Raw genomic sequence first — 15581 nt, 5'->3', positions numbered from 1 at the left:
CTTATTCTAGTTACACCATGCATAAAGGAGACCCATCTGTGAGAGTCCACACAGTCCAAGGCCTATTTCACCTGTCTCTGGAACAATTACATAAAATGTAGTTAACTTACACAGTTCATTGAAATTAAACTTTCATGTGGAGTGGGGGTGATGTTGCAGGAAGAAGAATAACACAGGCTTAGCCAGGTTGCTCAGGGTCAAACTGAGCTGGGCTTCTTCCCAGTTGTGTGACCTTGGGCAAATCACTTAATCCCTCTATGCCTCAATTTCTACATCTGTAGTGGATAATTTTTTTTTTAATCCTATGGAATAGGGTTGTTATGAAGATGTAATGAGTTAAGATGTGCAAAGCATTTAGGTCTGTGTCTCTAGCAGGGTAAATCCTCAAAAATGTTAACTATTGCTGTGATTATTATTATTCAGAAGGAGCTTATCACTGCCTGAAGAGTCTATGCTGTCACAACCTTACTGGTAACCTGTCCGTATAGTTTGTATGTGTTGTAGTGGTGCTGGTGGTGGTGCTTTTTGAAAGGATTCCAGGGTTCAGCATATCTGTGGGGCATTTATCAATCCATCAGGAGGCATTATGGTCTACTGCTTGATGTCCCAGCTTAACAGTTTTTAGCTGTGTAGCCTTGGGCCTGTACCCTCTCTCATTCTTACTCTCCTCATCTGAAAAATGGGGATCATTAGAATATCTATCTCATAAAGTTGAGGTGAGGATGAAATGAGATGCTGAATCTAGGGCCTTGCGTATAGTAAGTGCTCAATAAATGGGAGCGGTGATTTTTATATGCCCTATCCTGCACTGGACTCTGGGAAATCCCTGCCATTCAAGAAGTCACCATTTCTTGGCCTTTATTTGGGGCCTAGTGTCGATGATGGGTTACACCACCCTTCAGGGAGTCATGCTATCCTAATACGTGTGTGTGTTGAAGGGGAGTTGGGTAACTTTTTATTGGAGAGTTAAGACTTTCCGGGTTGGGGGGGATTAGTATAATTGTATGAAAATTACAAAAGCCCAGAGGGTTGTTTTTTTTTTTTTTAATGTTAACAGTCTTTCAACTTTAGTGAATTTTTTTATAACTATTATCAGTTAGATTTCACTTCAGACAAAAGTAACAGAAATCCAAACACCAGTGGCTTAAATAAAATAGAGATGTATTTTTCTCTTACCTCTGAAGAGATTGAATCACCTTCTGGTCTTTTCAGTCATACTTAGCTCCTCTGCCTCAGTGGCTGCTGGAGCTCTTGCCACCCACTCCAAGTTCCAAGCAGCGATATGGGATATAAGGGTTTGACACTTTGAATCTTTTACCTTTTGGAAGCTTCTGTGGAAGCCCCACTCAATCCGTACTTCTTACATCTTATTTGCCAGGTGTGTTAGTTGGCCACCTCTGTTTGAGCCCAGAGGGTTTAACTGGAACAGGGAATTTCTTCCTGTCTACGGGAAAGGGCTACATTATCCATGACTTAATAAAACTGACAGTGACATTGGGGTTTATTACACCCATTGGTTGAGTCTACATTATTCACAGAGTGGTCCACCCAGGCAGGTGGCACTGTCCACGCGGGGGCACAATGTCCTGCATGAGGTCATGCTGACTATGGGGCTACATTATTCCCATGAAGGCTCACACTGCTTACTGAGGTAATCCTGTTTATATGTACTACAGTATGCATGCGAGGTTTCCCCGGTTGTGGGAATTGACCCTACTGCTAGAGGAATTCACACAACACAACGTTAAACAACTTATGCCACCTCTGTGGTAGCGCACACTAAGGACGGGACAAGGGCTTCCCTGGTGGTGCAGTGGTTAAGAATCCGCCTGCCAATGCAGGGGACACAGAGCCCTGGTCTGGGAAGATCCCACATGCTGCGGAGCAACTAAGCCCGTGCACCACCAACTACTGAGCCTGTGCTCTAGAGCCTGTGAGCCACAACTACTGAGCCCGCGAGCCACAACTACTGAAGCCTGCGCGCCAAGAGCCCGTGCTCCGCAACAAGAGAAGCCACCGCAATGAGAAACCCATGCACGGAAACGAAGAGTAGCCCCTGCTTGCCACGACTAGAGAAAGACTGCGTGCAGCAACGAAGACCCAATGCAGCCAAAAATAAAAAAATTTATTTTAAAAAAAGGAGGGGGCCGGGCTTCCCTGGTGGTGCAGTGGTTGAGAGTCCGCCTGCCGATGCAGGGGACACTGGTTCGTGTCCCGGTCCGGGAAGATCCCACATACCGCGGAGCGGCTGGGCCCGTGAGCCATGGCCGCTGAGCCTGCGCGTCCGGAGCCTGTGCTCTGCAACGGGAGAGACGGGAGAGACCACAGCAGTGAGAGGCCCGCGTACCGCAAAAAAAAAAAAAAAAAAAAAAAAAAAAAGGAGGGGACAAGCCATTTGTACGGGGCGGTGCACGTTGTTCATTTGCTTTCTCACCATCTATATGAGGCTCACACTGTTTTTGAGGGTTACACTGCCTATGTGGGGTTTACACCGTTTATGTGGGTTGCCCTGTTATATGGGTCCACACGGTTTATGAAGTACTTTTGGATGAGGCCCAGATCATTTATGAGAGCTAGCCTATCTGGACAAGGTTTATGAGGGTCATGCTGCCTATATTTGGGTTCACACTGTTTTTAAGCATTACACTGTCTATTGGGGGTTTACACTGTCCATGTGAGAGTCATACTGTATATGGGGTTTACATCAGTATGGACACTGTCTCTATGGGATCTGGTTGTGGGGTTATACCAGCTGTATGCAGACTCAGTTCACTTCAGCAAATACATATCACCAGCCTACTCTATGACAGACCCTGGTCTAGGCACTGGTGATAAAGCAATGAAGAATGTGAAGAATACGGATCAAGTCCCTGTCTTTGTGGAACTCACATTGAGTAGGACAAGTTCACCTTGTATGGAGGTTTCCCTGTTTATGAGATTCACATCGGGATTCATACTCTTTAGGGGGTTGCACTGGAATCGACTGTCCAGGAGGGTTTCTCTGTGTGTATGGAGCTACATTTTATTGGTATTACATTGGGCATAAGGGAGTTCACTGTCCAAAGATGAGCTTATCCATTCATTATTGATTGCCATGCTCTGGGGATACTACAGGCAACAAAACAGACACAAATCCGTGCCCTCTTAGAGCTGATATTATGGAGGAGGGATTCAAACGACAAGCAAATACATTATGGAAATATATGCCAGATGATGCTAAGTGCTATGGAGAAAAATAGTGCATAGAAGGGACACAGGGATCTAAGAAGGGGGCTCCAATTTAAAATATAGTGGTCAGGGACTTCCATGGTGGTCCAGTGGTTGAGACTCCACGTTTCCACTGCAGGGGGCAGGGGTTTGATCCCTTGTCAGGGAACTGAGATTCCCACATGCCACATGGTGTGGCAAAAAAATATATATATATATATGTATATGTATATGTATATGTATATATAGTGGTCAGACATAGTCGTATTGGGAAGGAGGTTTGTTTATTTTTTAATTTTTGGCCACACACTGCGTGGCTTGCAGGATCACAGTTCCCCAACGTGTCCTCAGCAGTGAAAGCACGGAGTCCTAACCACTGGACCACTAGGGAATTCCCGGGAAGGTGATTTTTAAGTAAAAACCTGAAAGGGATGAGGGACAGAGCTATGCAGACCTCTGGGGGAAAAGTCTTCAAGGCAGATGGAATAGCATGGGGCAAAATCCCCAAGGGAGGAATATGCCTGGCATATTCTAGAAACAGCAAAGAGGCTGGAGCGTATTTGGAAAAGAAATGAAGGGGAAAGGTGGGAAGTGAGGTCAGGAAGGAAGGGCCTTGCAGGCAAGGAGCTGTAAAAGCAAGGAGCTGGCTTTTACTCCCAGCGAGCAGAGGGGCTACTGGAGGGTTTGGGGCAGCAAAGGGATGTCATGTAGTTGACGAAAACCAGTCTGGCTGCTGATAGAGCACAAACTATAGGGACCAGTGGCAGCAGGGAGACCAGTGAGGAGACCCTAGACCAGGATGGTGGTGGCAGGGGAGGGTGGCTGATTCTGAAACAGCTGAAGGAAGAGCTAGCCGATGGGAGTTCCCTTCAGATTGGATGTAGGATGAGAGAAAGGAATTAAGGATGATTTCAAGCTGTTCAGCCTGAGCAACCAGCAAAATGGAGCTGCATTTTCCTGAGATGGGGGAGACTGGAGGTGGGGGGACAGTTTGGGGGAGATCCAGAAGACCATGATGACTTGGAAAACTCAAGAAATCCAAATGGAAACAATGATGAGGCAGTTCAACATGTGAGATTGGAGCTCAGGGTAGAGTCCTGAGATGGAGATAGAAATTTGGGTGTAATCGGCATAGAGATGGTATATGAAACCGTGGTCCTGGTGGAGATTGTCAAAGGAATGGGTGTAGATGGAGAAGAGAAGAGGACCTGGGACTGAGCTCTGGGGCCCTTCAGCTTTTCAAGTCAGGGAGATGAGGAAGGGTGATACTATAAAGGGGTTACATTTTCTGTTTGCCAATGGTTACGCTGTTTAGGTGGCTGTGCTCTCTAAACAGTGTGGGTGGGTCCTACTATTTCTAAGGGAATGACAATAGAGTAGTAGTGGTTCATTATTGCTTATATGGGTAATGGGTGGGTTGCAATTACGATTGTTATCGTCCACACAGTTTCCTTTCTAGGTGTGAAGTCTGTGAAGAGTTGTGACTTCTGTGGGGATAGGTTCTGTCCATGCCTTTGCCTGACAACAATAGGATAAAAGTTATCTGTGTCAGGACAGTAAACTGGAACAAGAACTACTAGGTCCATGGGAGTTGGGGTGTCCTTACTGTGCAGACAGACTTGTTTTCTCCATGGAGTGTTACACTATTCATCCCAGGCACATCCTAGGTCTGTGAGAGGCTGTGCTTTTTACCAGCCCCAGGGGCATTTGTGGAGGCTTTCCATAGTGAACTGAGGAAAGGGGGGGGGTGATCCTTGCTCATTGGAGTTCACATGGCCTTGGTTGGATGGTATATCTTCAAGGAATGACCAGTGGTGATGGATAGTTTCCATCACAAGTTCACAACATCTAGGTGTTTCACATAGGAATGGTGGGGTTCACCATCCCTGGGGGTGGTTTTCAGTGTTCACAAGACAACTGAAGTATCCAAGACAGTCCACACTTCTATGGTGGAGTCACACAGACCCCTGAGGGGTTATAATATCTGTGGACACGCCATTTTCACCAGGCACTCCCATTCTCTGTGGATGGCTGAGAGTCTCCCATGAGGCATACCCACCATCTATGATTGTGTTTCGCAGAAACTGTGGGATTGAGTTATCCAGCTGGGTCAGGGTAGGATTATGCTATTAACAGGAAATTTCACTATCAATGCTGTGTTTATTGCCAACAGTTGGAGTCTGTAGGGTGAGGGGTGCTTACCTCATCCACAGAGGTAACTCTGCTAATAATTATTACCAGTATTTATTGTGTGCTTACCTCAAATCTCTGATTTCTCACAACAACCTAATCATGTAGGGCCTATTAATATCTCCATTTTACAGATGAGGAAGCTGAGGCTCAAAGAGATAAATTCACTTGCTCTATGTCGCGTACAGGAAATAGCAGAGTTTGGGTTGCCACCCCAGTCTCTGTCTTGCTGGTGGGAGAATGGAGGTCACTGAGGCTGTTATAGACCTATTATCTTTTAAACTTTGCATCATCTTTTTCTGAGGGGGGGGCAGTAAAAGAGGTAGTAAAATCTAGTGGTTAATGGTGGTGATTTTGAATTGGATAGGTTGGGTTTGAATCCTGGCTCCAACACTTCCTGAGCCTCATTTTCTTAATCTGTAAATGGGGCGAACAATAGTAATTCCCTTCTTTGGGTTTTTGTGAGGATTGAATGAGAAGATGTCCCGACAATGCTTGGCCCAGTGCCTGGCACATCTTGAGCTTTAGCAATTCGGGAGGGAGCTGTTATAATAACAACGACGATGATTATCACTGGCGGACCACACTGCTCCCAGAGGGTTACAATATCCGTGGGGGAGCTGCACTGTCCGTAGGCAAGGTTACATTAATTCCCCAGGGGGGTGATGCTTCCCGGGAGGCCTCGGTCTCCCTGAGGAAGAGGCCTGAGACTTCTGAGGCACTGGTGAGGATCTGCTCTAACGCCACTAGGAACCCAGCAACAGAGGCTGGGCTTGAAGCCCTAAGCACCCAGAGCCTTCCCTCTCTGTGGCCTGTTCGTCTCTGTCTTCTTGATTTCACTCTCTCTGAGCATCTCCCCCCGCCCTCCCCGCTTCGTTTCCTTTGGTACCTCAGAGTCTTTTCTGAGACTCTGTTTCCAGGATCAGCCTGTGACTATAGCTTCGATTTGCCCTCTACTGTTGGCCATCGGATCATTGCTGATTTCCTGTTTCCCAAAGCCTCAGGCTTCATCCACTCCTCCCAGCTGCAGAGAACAGACTTAACACTGCCCTACGCGCTGGCCTTCATCCTTAAGCCCTGCCTTCCTCTCTCCTGGCGACCCCCCAGTGCCCCTTGGGAGCACATTTGTTCCGACTTTGCTCACCCCCTCGCATCCTGACCCCATCCCCGGAACCCCCTGCCCTGGAGGTGGAGGTGGGGGTACCTCCGGCGCCAGCCGTGTCCCCAGGACAGCTGCAGTCTGGGGATGGGGGGGCGGGCTCCCGCGTGCATTCTCTCTGGTCACTTCCTCCCCAGTTGGGACTGGGGCTATCTGGAAGGCCAAGACCCCATCCCTGGAGGAATGGAGGGCACAGCCGCCTCCCTATTTCCGATGCTGGGAAATGCTTCCCGCCCATTCCACCCCACCCCTGGACAGCTGCCCCCATTCAGGCTCAGGATTGTTGGTGGGGGGACACGGTGAGCCGAGCCTGGGAAATGCTGTGGTCTGGATCATCCTCCAAGGTCCTGACCCGGCCCCCCTGCAGAGGAAATTCTGCCTCCTCCCGAAAGGTCCGTACTCCTCCTCACAAACGTTTCTGACACTCATCAGAAGGTACCCCCCAACCCCTCTTACAGGCTTCCAAAGAAAATCTGGACCCCGCAGTGGGCAGGAGAGGAGGAGGGGCGGCAGGTCGCGAGTCCTGAGGACTTAAGTTATCTTCAGACTTGGAGCCTCAGAGAAGGGTCATGACCCCCCGGACCCCATCCCACCCCAACCCCCTCCTTCCCTCCTCCCCCGTCGCGCGGCCCCTTTAAGCCTAGAGCCGGCCGGTCCTCAGTGGCTGCGCGCCGACGAGTGTGTGTGTGTGTGTGTGCGTGTGTGTGTGCGTGCGCGCGCGTGCGTGTGTGTGAGTGCGCGGGGAGGGGGCGGGCGCAGTGTCTCCATGGCGACGCGGCGGTGACGTCGCCGGCCGGGGGGCGTGGGCGTCCCGGCCCCGGAGTGCGATATTAACCCGGGAGGCGGCGGCGGGGAGGGGAGAGGCTCTGAGAGGCGAGGCCGGGTGAATCGGCGAGGGCGGCCCGACGGGCTCGGGACGGGACGGGGCAGCGCGGGCGCCGGGAGCTGCGGCCCGGAGTCGGGGCGCCTCGCCCCGGGCCCCCCAGCATGAAGACCCCGGCGGACACAGGTGGGGGCGGGGGCAGCACGTGTGGGGGAGACTTGTTGCCCCGGGAAACCAGGCGGAGAAACTTTGGGGGGGCTGAAGGGTTCTAGGGGAGCCCGAGTGATCCCCAGTTCCGGGGGACCCCCAAGCACTCCAGACCTGTTGCTTCTTGCGGCGCGAGCGGGGGTGTGCACCGGACCCCCAATTCCTGGCTGTGGGCGCAGTGGTATGGGTGCTGCGAGTCCTGGTTCTCTCCTTGCTTGGACCCCGAAAGCTCGGCTCTCCCTCACTCCCGGGATCACGGGGGTGGCTGGGTTCCTCCCCGCCGCTCTGTCACGTTGCACTCTGGGGGCCGGGACGTGTGCGGGGTGTGTGTGTGCGGGGGGGCTGTCCACAGGGCCCGCTATCCCAGGTTCCGCGCTGCGCGGTCCGGCCCGTGACCTTCACCGCGATGCGTGCCCCGCACCGGCTTAGAGGGGGATACAGGATGGCCTCTAGGAGGAGGGCGTGAGTGGGGAGCCCGGGACTCGGGGACCGGGCTGCACCGCCCCTCCCCCGCCCGTCTCCGCCGGCTTCTCTCTCCCCCGCCCGCGCCGAGTCGCAAAGTTCCAAAGCGCAGCCCGAACGTTCGAAAAAGGAACTTTTTGTTTCCGACCTTAGAACGCGCGGCTTTAAGGTCGCTCGGGAGAGACCTGGGAACCCTCCTCCCTCGCCTCCGGGGACCCGGGGTTGGGGAGGGTGGGGAAGGTGGGGGTGGACGCGGAGGCTCCCCCCCTCGACCCCCTCCCTCATCCAGCTCTTCTCTTTCAACCGGCCGTCTTTTCCTTCCGCCCCCCTCTTCCCCGCCAACTTGCTCCTCCTTAAGGGGCCAAGGTTCCCCTCCCCCCCCGGTCGGCGGGCGGGGGGCAGCAGGATTAACCCCCCCCCCCGGACTTTCCCCCTTCCCCTCCCCCGCCGCCCCCGGGCTCTCGCTGGCTGGACTTTGCGCCCGAGCGCGCTGGGGGAGGGGTCCCAGCCGCCCCCTGCCCGTCTACCCCGTCGGAATCCGGCCCGGGGCGGGGACGGGGGAGGGGGAAGGGGGCCAGGCGCCGCTGTTCAAACTTGTTTCCTTCCCCCGGCGGCGGCCGCGGCTAGGGCTCCTGTGTGAGGGTGTGTGCCCCGACCGGCCCACCCACCCCGCCCCCCCGTCGCTCGGCGGGTGGGGGCGGCTCTTAAAGGGCTCCGAGCCGGGCTCCGGCGCCTGGGGATTGGGACCGAGGAGGGGGCTGGGCGTGGGGCAGGGGTTCGGAGTGCTGTAGGGTCAGTCACGTGCGTCCCACATACTCTCTGGCTCCCAAAGGCTCCAGGGCCGCTGGGCCTTGGGGGCAGCAGGAGCCTTCCCTCGCCGGAGGAGGGGGCCGAGGCACCCAGACAACCCCGCCTCGTCTTCCCTCCCTGCTACGGGCCTTCGCCTGGTGGGACCGGCTGGGCAGCTCCCCCAACCAAGTCTTGGGGCCGCGCCGTGTGGGTTCTCTGGCTGGGGGAAGGGCCGGGGGCCTGTACTGGTCTCCCAGTCGGTCCATGGGTCCATCTGCCTCCTGGCTGGCCGCTGCGCGCCCCTCCATCCGATCCTCCATCCCGGCCCCTCTCTCCTCTGCCGCGGCTGTTTCCCACTTCCTGTTTTCTTCCCGGCTCTGGCGCCACCGAAGGCTGCCTGGACTGGGGGAGGTGGCGGGGCCCCCCAGGAGGCCGGCGTGTTCTTCCTCTACCACTACCCCTCCCTTCCGACCCCAGAGTCCTTTTAAAAAAAGTTTGGGCAGTTATGTGAATTTGAGGGGCGCCCAAGAATTCTGCAGACCCCGCTCCCAGGTTTCCACAGTCTGTCTGGGAGATTCCCTACCCCGCCTCCGTGGGACCCAGGTGTGCCTTCTGGGACCCCGCCATCCCAGCCCTTCCTGTCTGCTGCCTCTTCTCCACCCTGTCTGGCAATGTCCTCAGCTCTTCTCTCAGTGTCAGCTGCTCTGTCTCTGCCTCGCTGTCCTCCCATGCTCCAGAGGTCCTGCACCCCCAAGCTTTCTTGGTGCGGGCCGGGTGGTTCCCTGTTTTAAGCACGTGGACCCATACACAACACACACTCACACATGCTCCCCTTGCCCGTGCCTGGCTCCTGGCTCCAAAGCCTGGGGAACAGAGCCCCATTGAGACACCCTGACGTCACCCCTCATCTTCCTTCTCCCCCCAAAGCTGGGAACAGGCCCTCATGTATGCCATGTCCGATGAGGAAAGCTGGCTTTGGGGTGGGCCTGGGAATAGGGAGGGCCCTTGCCACGAGTGGGAGCCAGGGTTCTGGTCCGGGAGGGGGTTTGTTCAGGGAGGGGGCTTGACTAGGGGGCCTGGGTCAGTCCCCGGAATGCAGCTTGAGGCCTTTCCAGAGCCCCCCACCTCCCTTCCCTTTGTGTTGCATGTAGTCTCTCTCACTCCTTCTCTTCTGCAAAGTTTATTTTTAGCCTCCTGCTCCCCCGCTCCCAGGACTGTCGCTGCACACACGTTGCCTGGTTACCGGGACAAGGAGGCTGGGGCGGGTGGGCTGGGAAGGGTGGCTTTAATTTTGGGGGGAGGGTGGAAATCAGTACACACCCCAGCTCTAGACTGATGTCTCAGGGGCTTCGGCCCCCACCCCGAGTCGGAGAGCCAGATTGGGGTTTAGGTGGGGGGGAGCGCGAAGCTTGGTGCCCTGAAGGGAGACAGGAGTTTGGAGGAGGTTGGAGGGTACGTGGAGCGGGCAGACTCCTGGGTTCCCAATGACCTCTGGGCCCTGAGCAAGACCCTCGGACCTGGGTTCTCTAGCAGGGTGAGCGTAAAGGGGTGAACACCTGGATTCCCAAGAGAGGGATGGGGCTGTGGATGCTGGGGTCCGTGGAAGGTGTTGTCAGGGGCTGTCACTTCTGAATGGAGCAGGGGCTGCTGGTACATACAGTACCCTGGGTCTGTGACCAGCTGGAGGTCATATGGTCATATCCCTGGAGCCCTGAGGGGCTGGTTTGAGGCTGGAATTTCTGAATGAGGCAGGGACCAGGTGGGGAATGCTGGCCATCCCAGTCTACCCAAGGCCAGGGGTCAGGGAGCTGGGTCCCAGTAGAGGTTAGAGTCGGCTCTGATTTAGAGGGAGTGGCCCCTGTGGGAATAGGAACTGCTGATCCCCTGTGTCCCCATGGGGAAGGATCCCCTGTTGGATTCCAGACTTGGGTGGAGTCTTTGGGGGAGGTTCCATGTTGCCCCAGGCCTGGTTGGTACCTGCTTGAGCTGTGGTGTGAGCCAGGGCCAGGGGAGGGAGGCTGACCCTTGCAGCCTGATTGGGACTTGGGACCCCGCCCATCCTTAGCTGTCCACCTTGGCCTTCTCCCTCTAGTGGCACCAGGGCTTCTGTCTTGCCTCCCCCCTTCTCTTCCTCCCTTTCCCTCCTCCCGCCCCTCCATTACCGGCTGCCTGGTGCTGAATTATTGATGACCCCTGATTACCCGGGGGTTTGGGAAATGACAACAACCGCAGCCCCCCCAACTCTCCCCCCCAGGCTGCCCATCACCTCTAGGGACCAGCCAGCCCACCACCAACCTCTACCCAAGGTTAATGCTGGGGGCGGGTAGGTAGGTGGGCAGGGAAGAAGCTGAGGGTGAGAAGGCAGAAGGGGGAGCAGGCTACAGCTAGCGGTGACTGTTCAGTCTTGAGGCCCTCCAGCCAGGTTGGGTCCGTGCGCCCGGGTCTGGGTAGGGCAGTGCAGCACAGAGGGTCCAGGGCTTGATGGGGGGAGCGGGGGGCGCTCTCTCAGACAGTCTGGGTTTCACTCTCCAGGGAAGACAGAAGCCTCTGTGTGTGCAAGCGCTGACCTCATCGTCAAGCAGCCACCCCACCCCTCCTGGTCCTTTTAAGAAAAAAAAAAAAATCCTCCTTTCGGGGCCTAGGGTGGGAGTAAGGGCTCCAGTAGGTCTTGGGAGGGAGACAGTGTACCTTCCTAGGAGGGGAACAGAGACGGTCGTGTGGCGGGGGCGGGGGGCCGGCGTGGTAGTGACTGACCCTGAACGGGAGTGCGGGTGGGCTGGGGGGGGGCTCGCCCCAACCCGTCTGGCCACGTGTGCCCCTTCCTGCCCCTCCCCCACTGGCAGCCTTGCCCGCCGGCCTGGCTTGGTGCCTGGCCCCCTGGCACTGGCCCCGGGACCCGCCGCCGACGGTTTCCTGTTTCTCCCGGTGTCGCTGGAGCAGGCTCCAGCTTCCCCTCCCCCCAGCTCCTGTCTAGCCCCCCTCACACACAGACAGACACACACTGTCTCTCTCTAAGCAGGTCCTGGCTTGGCAGGGGGAGACGGATTTCCCCACGTTAAGGGCGGGGTAGGGGGTGGACCCTGGGATGGGCCCCAGGGCCCCAGACTTGGCGCCCTGACCCGGGGCCGCACCCCGCCTCCTGTCCCCAGGGTTTGCCTTCCCGGATTGGGCCTACAAGCCGGAGTCGTCCCCCGGCTCGAGGCAGATCCAGCTGTGGCACTTTATCCTGGAGCTGCTGCGGAAGGAGGAGTACCAGGGTGTCATCGCCTGGCAGGGGGACTACGGGGAATTCGTCATCAAGGACCCCGACGAGGTGGCTCGGCTCTGGGGTGTCCGCAAGTGCAAGCCCCAGATGAATTATGACAAGCTGAGCCGGGCCCTGCGGTGAGGAGGGCAGAGGTCCCTGGGCAGATGTGGACAGCCCCCCACTGGTTGGGAGCCCCTGGCCCACGGGAATAGGCTTTGGGTTTGCCCTCTGGGTCCAAATCACAGCTGCGTGACCTTGGGCAAGTCCCAGCCCCTCTCTGAGACCATTTGTCACACCGAGGTGTCCTGAGGAGAGAATACAACCAGGGACGTGGCCTCTAGTCTGGCCCCAGAACTGAGGGGCGAGCTGGTCTCCACCCTCTGGACCTTGATTTCTCTCGGGTGGCCCGTGTTTCTCGGTCACCCTTTGCGAGCAGCACTCACACGTGTCAAGGTTCGGGGTCTGGACTTGGGTCCCGTGTGACTGACCGTCCGATGGTGTTTCTACATCCACAGCTATTATTACAACAAACGTATTCTGCATAAGACTAAGGGGAAACGGTTCACCTACAAGTTCAACTTCAACAAACTGGTGCTGGTTAATTACCCTTTCATCGATGTGGGGTTGGCTGGTGAGTACAAGGGCTGGTAAGCATGGCCTCAGAGGGACGGCAGGGTCTGTCTGAATGTCCAGGCGAGGCTGGGGGCCTTGACATCGTGTCTCCCCTCTCCCGCCAGGGGGTGCGGTGCCCCAGAGCGCCCCGCCAGTGCCGACAGGCGGCAGCCACTTCCGCTTCCCTCCCTCAACGCCCTCTGAGGTGCTGTCTCCCACCGAGGACCCCCGCTCACCACCGGCCTGCTCTTCGTCCTCATCCTCCCTCTTCTCGGCTGTGGTGGCCCGACGCCTGGGCCGAGGCTCTGTCAGTGACTGTAGCGATGGCACGTCAGAGCTGGAAGAGCCACTGGGAGAGGACCCCCGGGCCCGACCGCCTGGCCCCCCGGAGCTGGGTGCCTTCCGCGGGCCCCCGCTGGCCCGCCTGCCCCATGACCCTGGTGTCTTCCGTGTCTACCCCCGGCCCCGGGGTGGCCCTGAGCCCCTCAGCCCTTTCCCTGTGTCGCCTCTAGCCGGGCCTGGCTCCCTGCTGCCCCCTCAGCTCTCACCGGCTCTGCCCATGACACCCACGCACCTGGCCTACACTCCCTCACCCACACTGAGCCCTATGTACCCCAGTGGTGGCGGGGGCCCCAGCGGCTCGGGGGGAGGCTCCCACTTCTCCTTCAGCCCTGAGGACATGAAACGGTACCTGCAGGCCCACACCCAAAGCGTCTACAACTACCACCTCAGCCCCCGCGCCTTCCTGCACTACCCCGGGCTGGTGGTGCCGCAGCCCCAGCGCGCTGACAAGTGCCCGCTGCCGCCCATGGCACCCGAGACCCCACCAGTCCCCTCCTCAGCTTCGTCCTCCTCCTCTTCCTCCTCCTCTCCATTCAAGTTTAAGCTCCAGCCGCCCCCACTGGGACGCCGGCAGCGGGCGGCTGGGGAGAAGGCTCTGGTGGGCGCTGACAAGGGCAGTGGCGGTGCCCTCGGTGGTGGTGGCAGTGCAGGCGGGCTGGCCGAGGGGGCCGGGGTGCTGGGCCCCCCCGCCCCCCCGCCCCCCCCACCCCAGATCAAGGTGGAGCCTATCTCGGAAGGCGAGTCAGAGGAGGTGGAGGTGACTGACATCAGCGACGAAGATGAGGAAGACGGGGAAGTGTTCAAGACGCCTCGTGCCCCCCCTGCACCCCCGAAGCCTGACCCCGGCGAGGCACCCGGGGCAGCCCAATGCATGCCCCTCAAGTTGCGCTTTAAACGGCGCTGGAGTGAAGACTGTCGCCTTGAGGGGGGTGGGGGCCCCGCTGGGGGCCTCGAGGATGAGGGAGAGGACAAGAAGGTGCGTGGGGAGGGGCCTGGGGAGGCAGGGGGGCCCCTCACCCCAAGGCGGGTGAGTTCTGACCTCCAGCACGCTACAGCCCAGCTCTCTCTGGAGCATCGAGATTCCTGAGGGCTGTGGGCAGGGGACCCCCGTTCCCTCCACCCCCCCCATGCCTCTTTTGCTGCCTTAACCCCCCCCCCATTCCCTGGAGGTGAGGGCAGCTTTCTCGTCTCTTCCCTGCCTCCTCCCTTTCCCCTCCCCCACGTTTTGTATAAAACTTTTAATTTCTTTTTTTTTTTTTTAACTGTGAGGGTGGGTGGGTGCCCAGGGCTGGGGGCTGTCCCCTGTCTCTGTGGGTTTCTAAGCTCCGGGCAGAGTGGTAGGGGGGAGGGGGGAGTTAAGGGGGCCACCTCCATACTGGGGAATTTATATTTGAACTGAGGCTCTGGCCTCAAAGCCCAGGAACTTTTTTATTACAATCGCTTAGGAAGTAAAGCCTTGTCTCCCTCCCTGTTCTCTGCCTCCTGTACCTCTCGCCCTTTCCACCCCCGGCCATCCTCAGCCCCGATCCTGCCTTCCCTGCCCCTCCAGGGGCCATGAGTGCCTGGGTTTCTCATACCCCCCCCCCCACAGGGTTGCAGCAGAGGAGGGAGGAACATTTTATGATGAACCAAAAATTCTGTGGGGGGGGGGGTTGGGGGTGGAGGAGGGTGAGGGGTGCCGCCCATAGGCCACAAATCTCTACAAGTGCCTGCTATCCCTCTCCTACTCCCCACCCCGGCGCCAGTCCAACCCCTTCACCCCCAGCTGCTCCTAGGACTAGCCCGTAGGCAGGCAGGTGGGAAGGGGGTGCCCTGAAACCAAACTGGAAGCGCCCTCTGCCTCCCAGCTGGGGCCCCTGGGCTGGGGGTCTGTGGTCGAGCCTTATTCTGTATTGGGGACGGAGGTTGGGGGGAGGGAAGTTGGGGGTTGCTGGAGAATGTATTCAAAACAATAAAACTTTGGACCTTTGGATGCAGTGATCTGTCCTGGGTGCTGGGTGCAGCCACTGCAGGGCAACAGCCTTTGCTTGGTTCTTAAGGACAGGGACCTAGACTGGACCCCCAAATGGACCTATGGCCAGAGGGCCTAACCCCATCTGAATGGGGCAAATCCAGGCCTGGGAAATGAACTCCTGACCTGGGGCGGCACTTAACCCCTGGGCCTGATGGTGAAGGTCTCAGGCATGCTCTGGCCCTCGGTCTGCTCCCCTCTTCCATGGGGGATCTGCTCATCCTTGGGAGCCCCTTAGGCTCTTCAACACCACACCATGGCCCTTGCTCTCCTGCCTACAATGCCTTTCCTCTCTGTGAAGTCCTAGTCATGCCTCCATGGAGCTCCTCTTGCGCTACGTCTGGTGTTCTCCCACACGTCACTCTCCTTAGAGGCGCTTATGAATTAATCTGGGAGTCCTTTGGCAACAGGCTTGCAGGGTCTCTTGAAATGTAGACCTTGCAATGTACCTTAGTGATCTTCTCATCAAACCATGGAAACACTCTGCCAGCAAGTTAAGAAGGGACTGGCTAGGGCTTCCCTGGTGGCGCAG

General features: G+C 57.0%; 1 protein-coding gene across 1 annotated transcript; it reads left to right on the top strand.

Moving 5' to 3' along the window:
- Window positions 1-7417: 7417 nt before the first annotated feature.
- On the top strand, window positions 7418-15026 carry ERF (ETS2 repressor factor). Its single transcript, XM_022585554.3, has 4 exons — window positions 7418-7565; window positions 11987-12221; window positions 12600-12715; window positions 12822-15026. Exons 1-4 carry the CDS (start codon window positions 7544-7546, stop codon window positions 14123-14125), a joined length of 1677 nt encoding a protein of 558 aa, XP_022441262.1. The 5' UTR covers window positions 7418-7543; the 3' UTR covers window positions 14126-15026.
- The last annotated feature ends 555 nt before the right edge of the window (window positions 15027-15581 follow it).

This window comes from Delphinapterus leucas, chromosome 20 (genome assembly GCF_059928025.1).
Source record: "Delphinapterus leucas isolate spDelLeu-1000000601 "Yukka" chromosome 20, BTC_Dleu_Yukka2, whole genome shotgun sequence".
Lineage (NCBI taxonomy): Eukaryota > Metazoa > Chordata > Mammalia > Artiodactyla > Monodontidae > Delphinapterus > Delphinapterus leucas.
The sequence above is the reverse complement of the archived record's forward strand: the minus strand, read 5'-3'. Positions and strand labels throughout refer to the sequence as shown.

Bases quoted from the DNA above. Each gene is read 5' to 3' on its own strand.
- ERF (XM_022585554.3), top strand. From the start codon at position 7,544: ATGAAGACCCCGGCGGACACAG. The intron at 7,566-11,986 runs GTGGGGGCGGGG...TCCTGTCCCCAG, and splicing joins GAAGACCCCGGCGGACACAG to GGTTTGCCTTCCCGGATTGG. The intron at 12,222-12,599 runs GTGAGGAGGGCA...CTACATCCACAG, and splicing joins AAGCTGAGCCGGGCCCTGCG to CTATTATTACAACAAACGTA.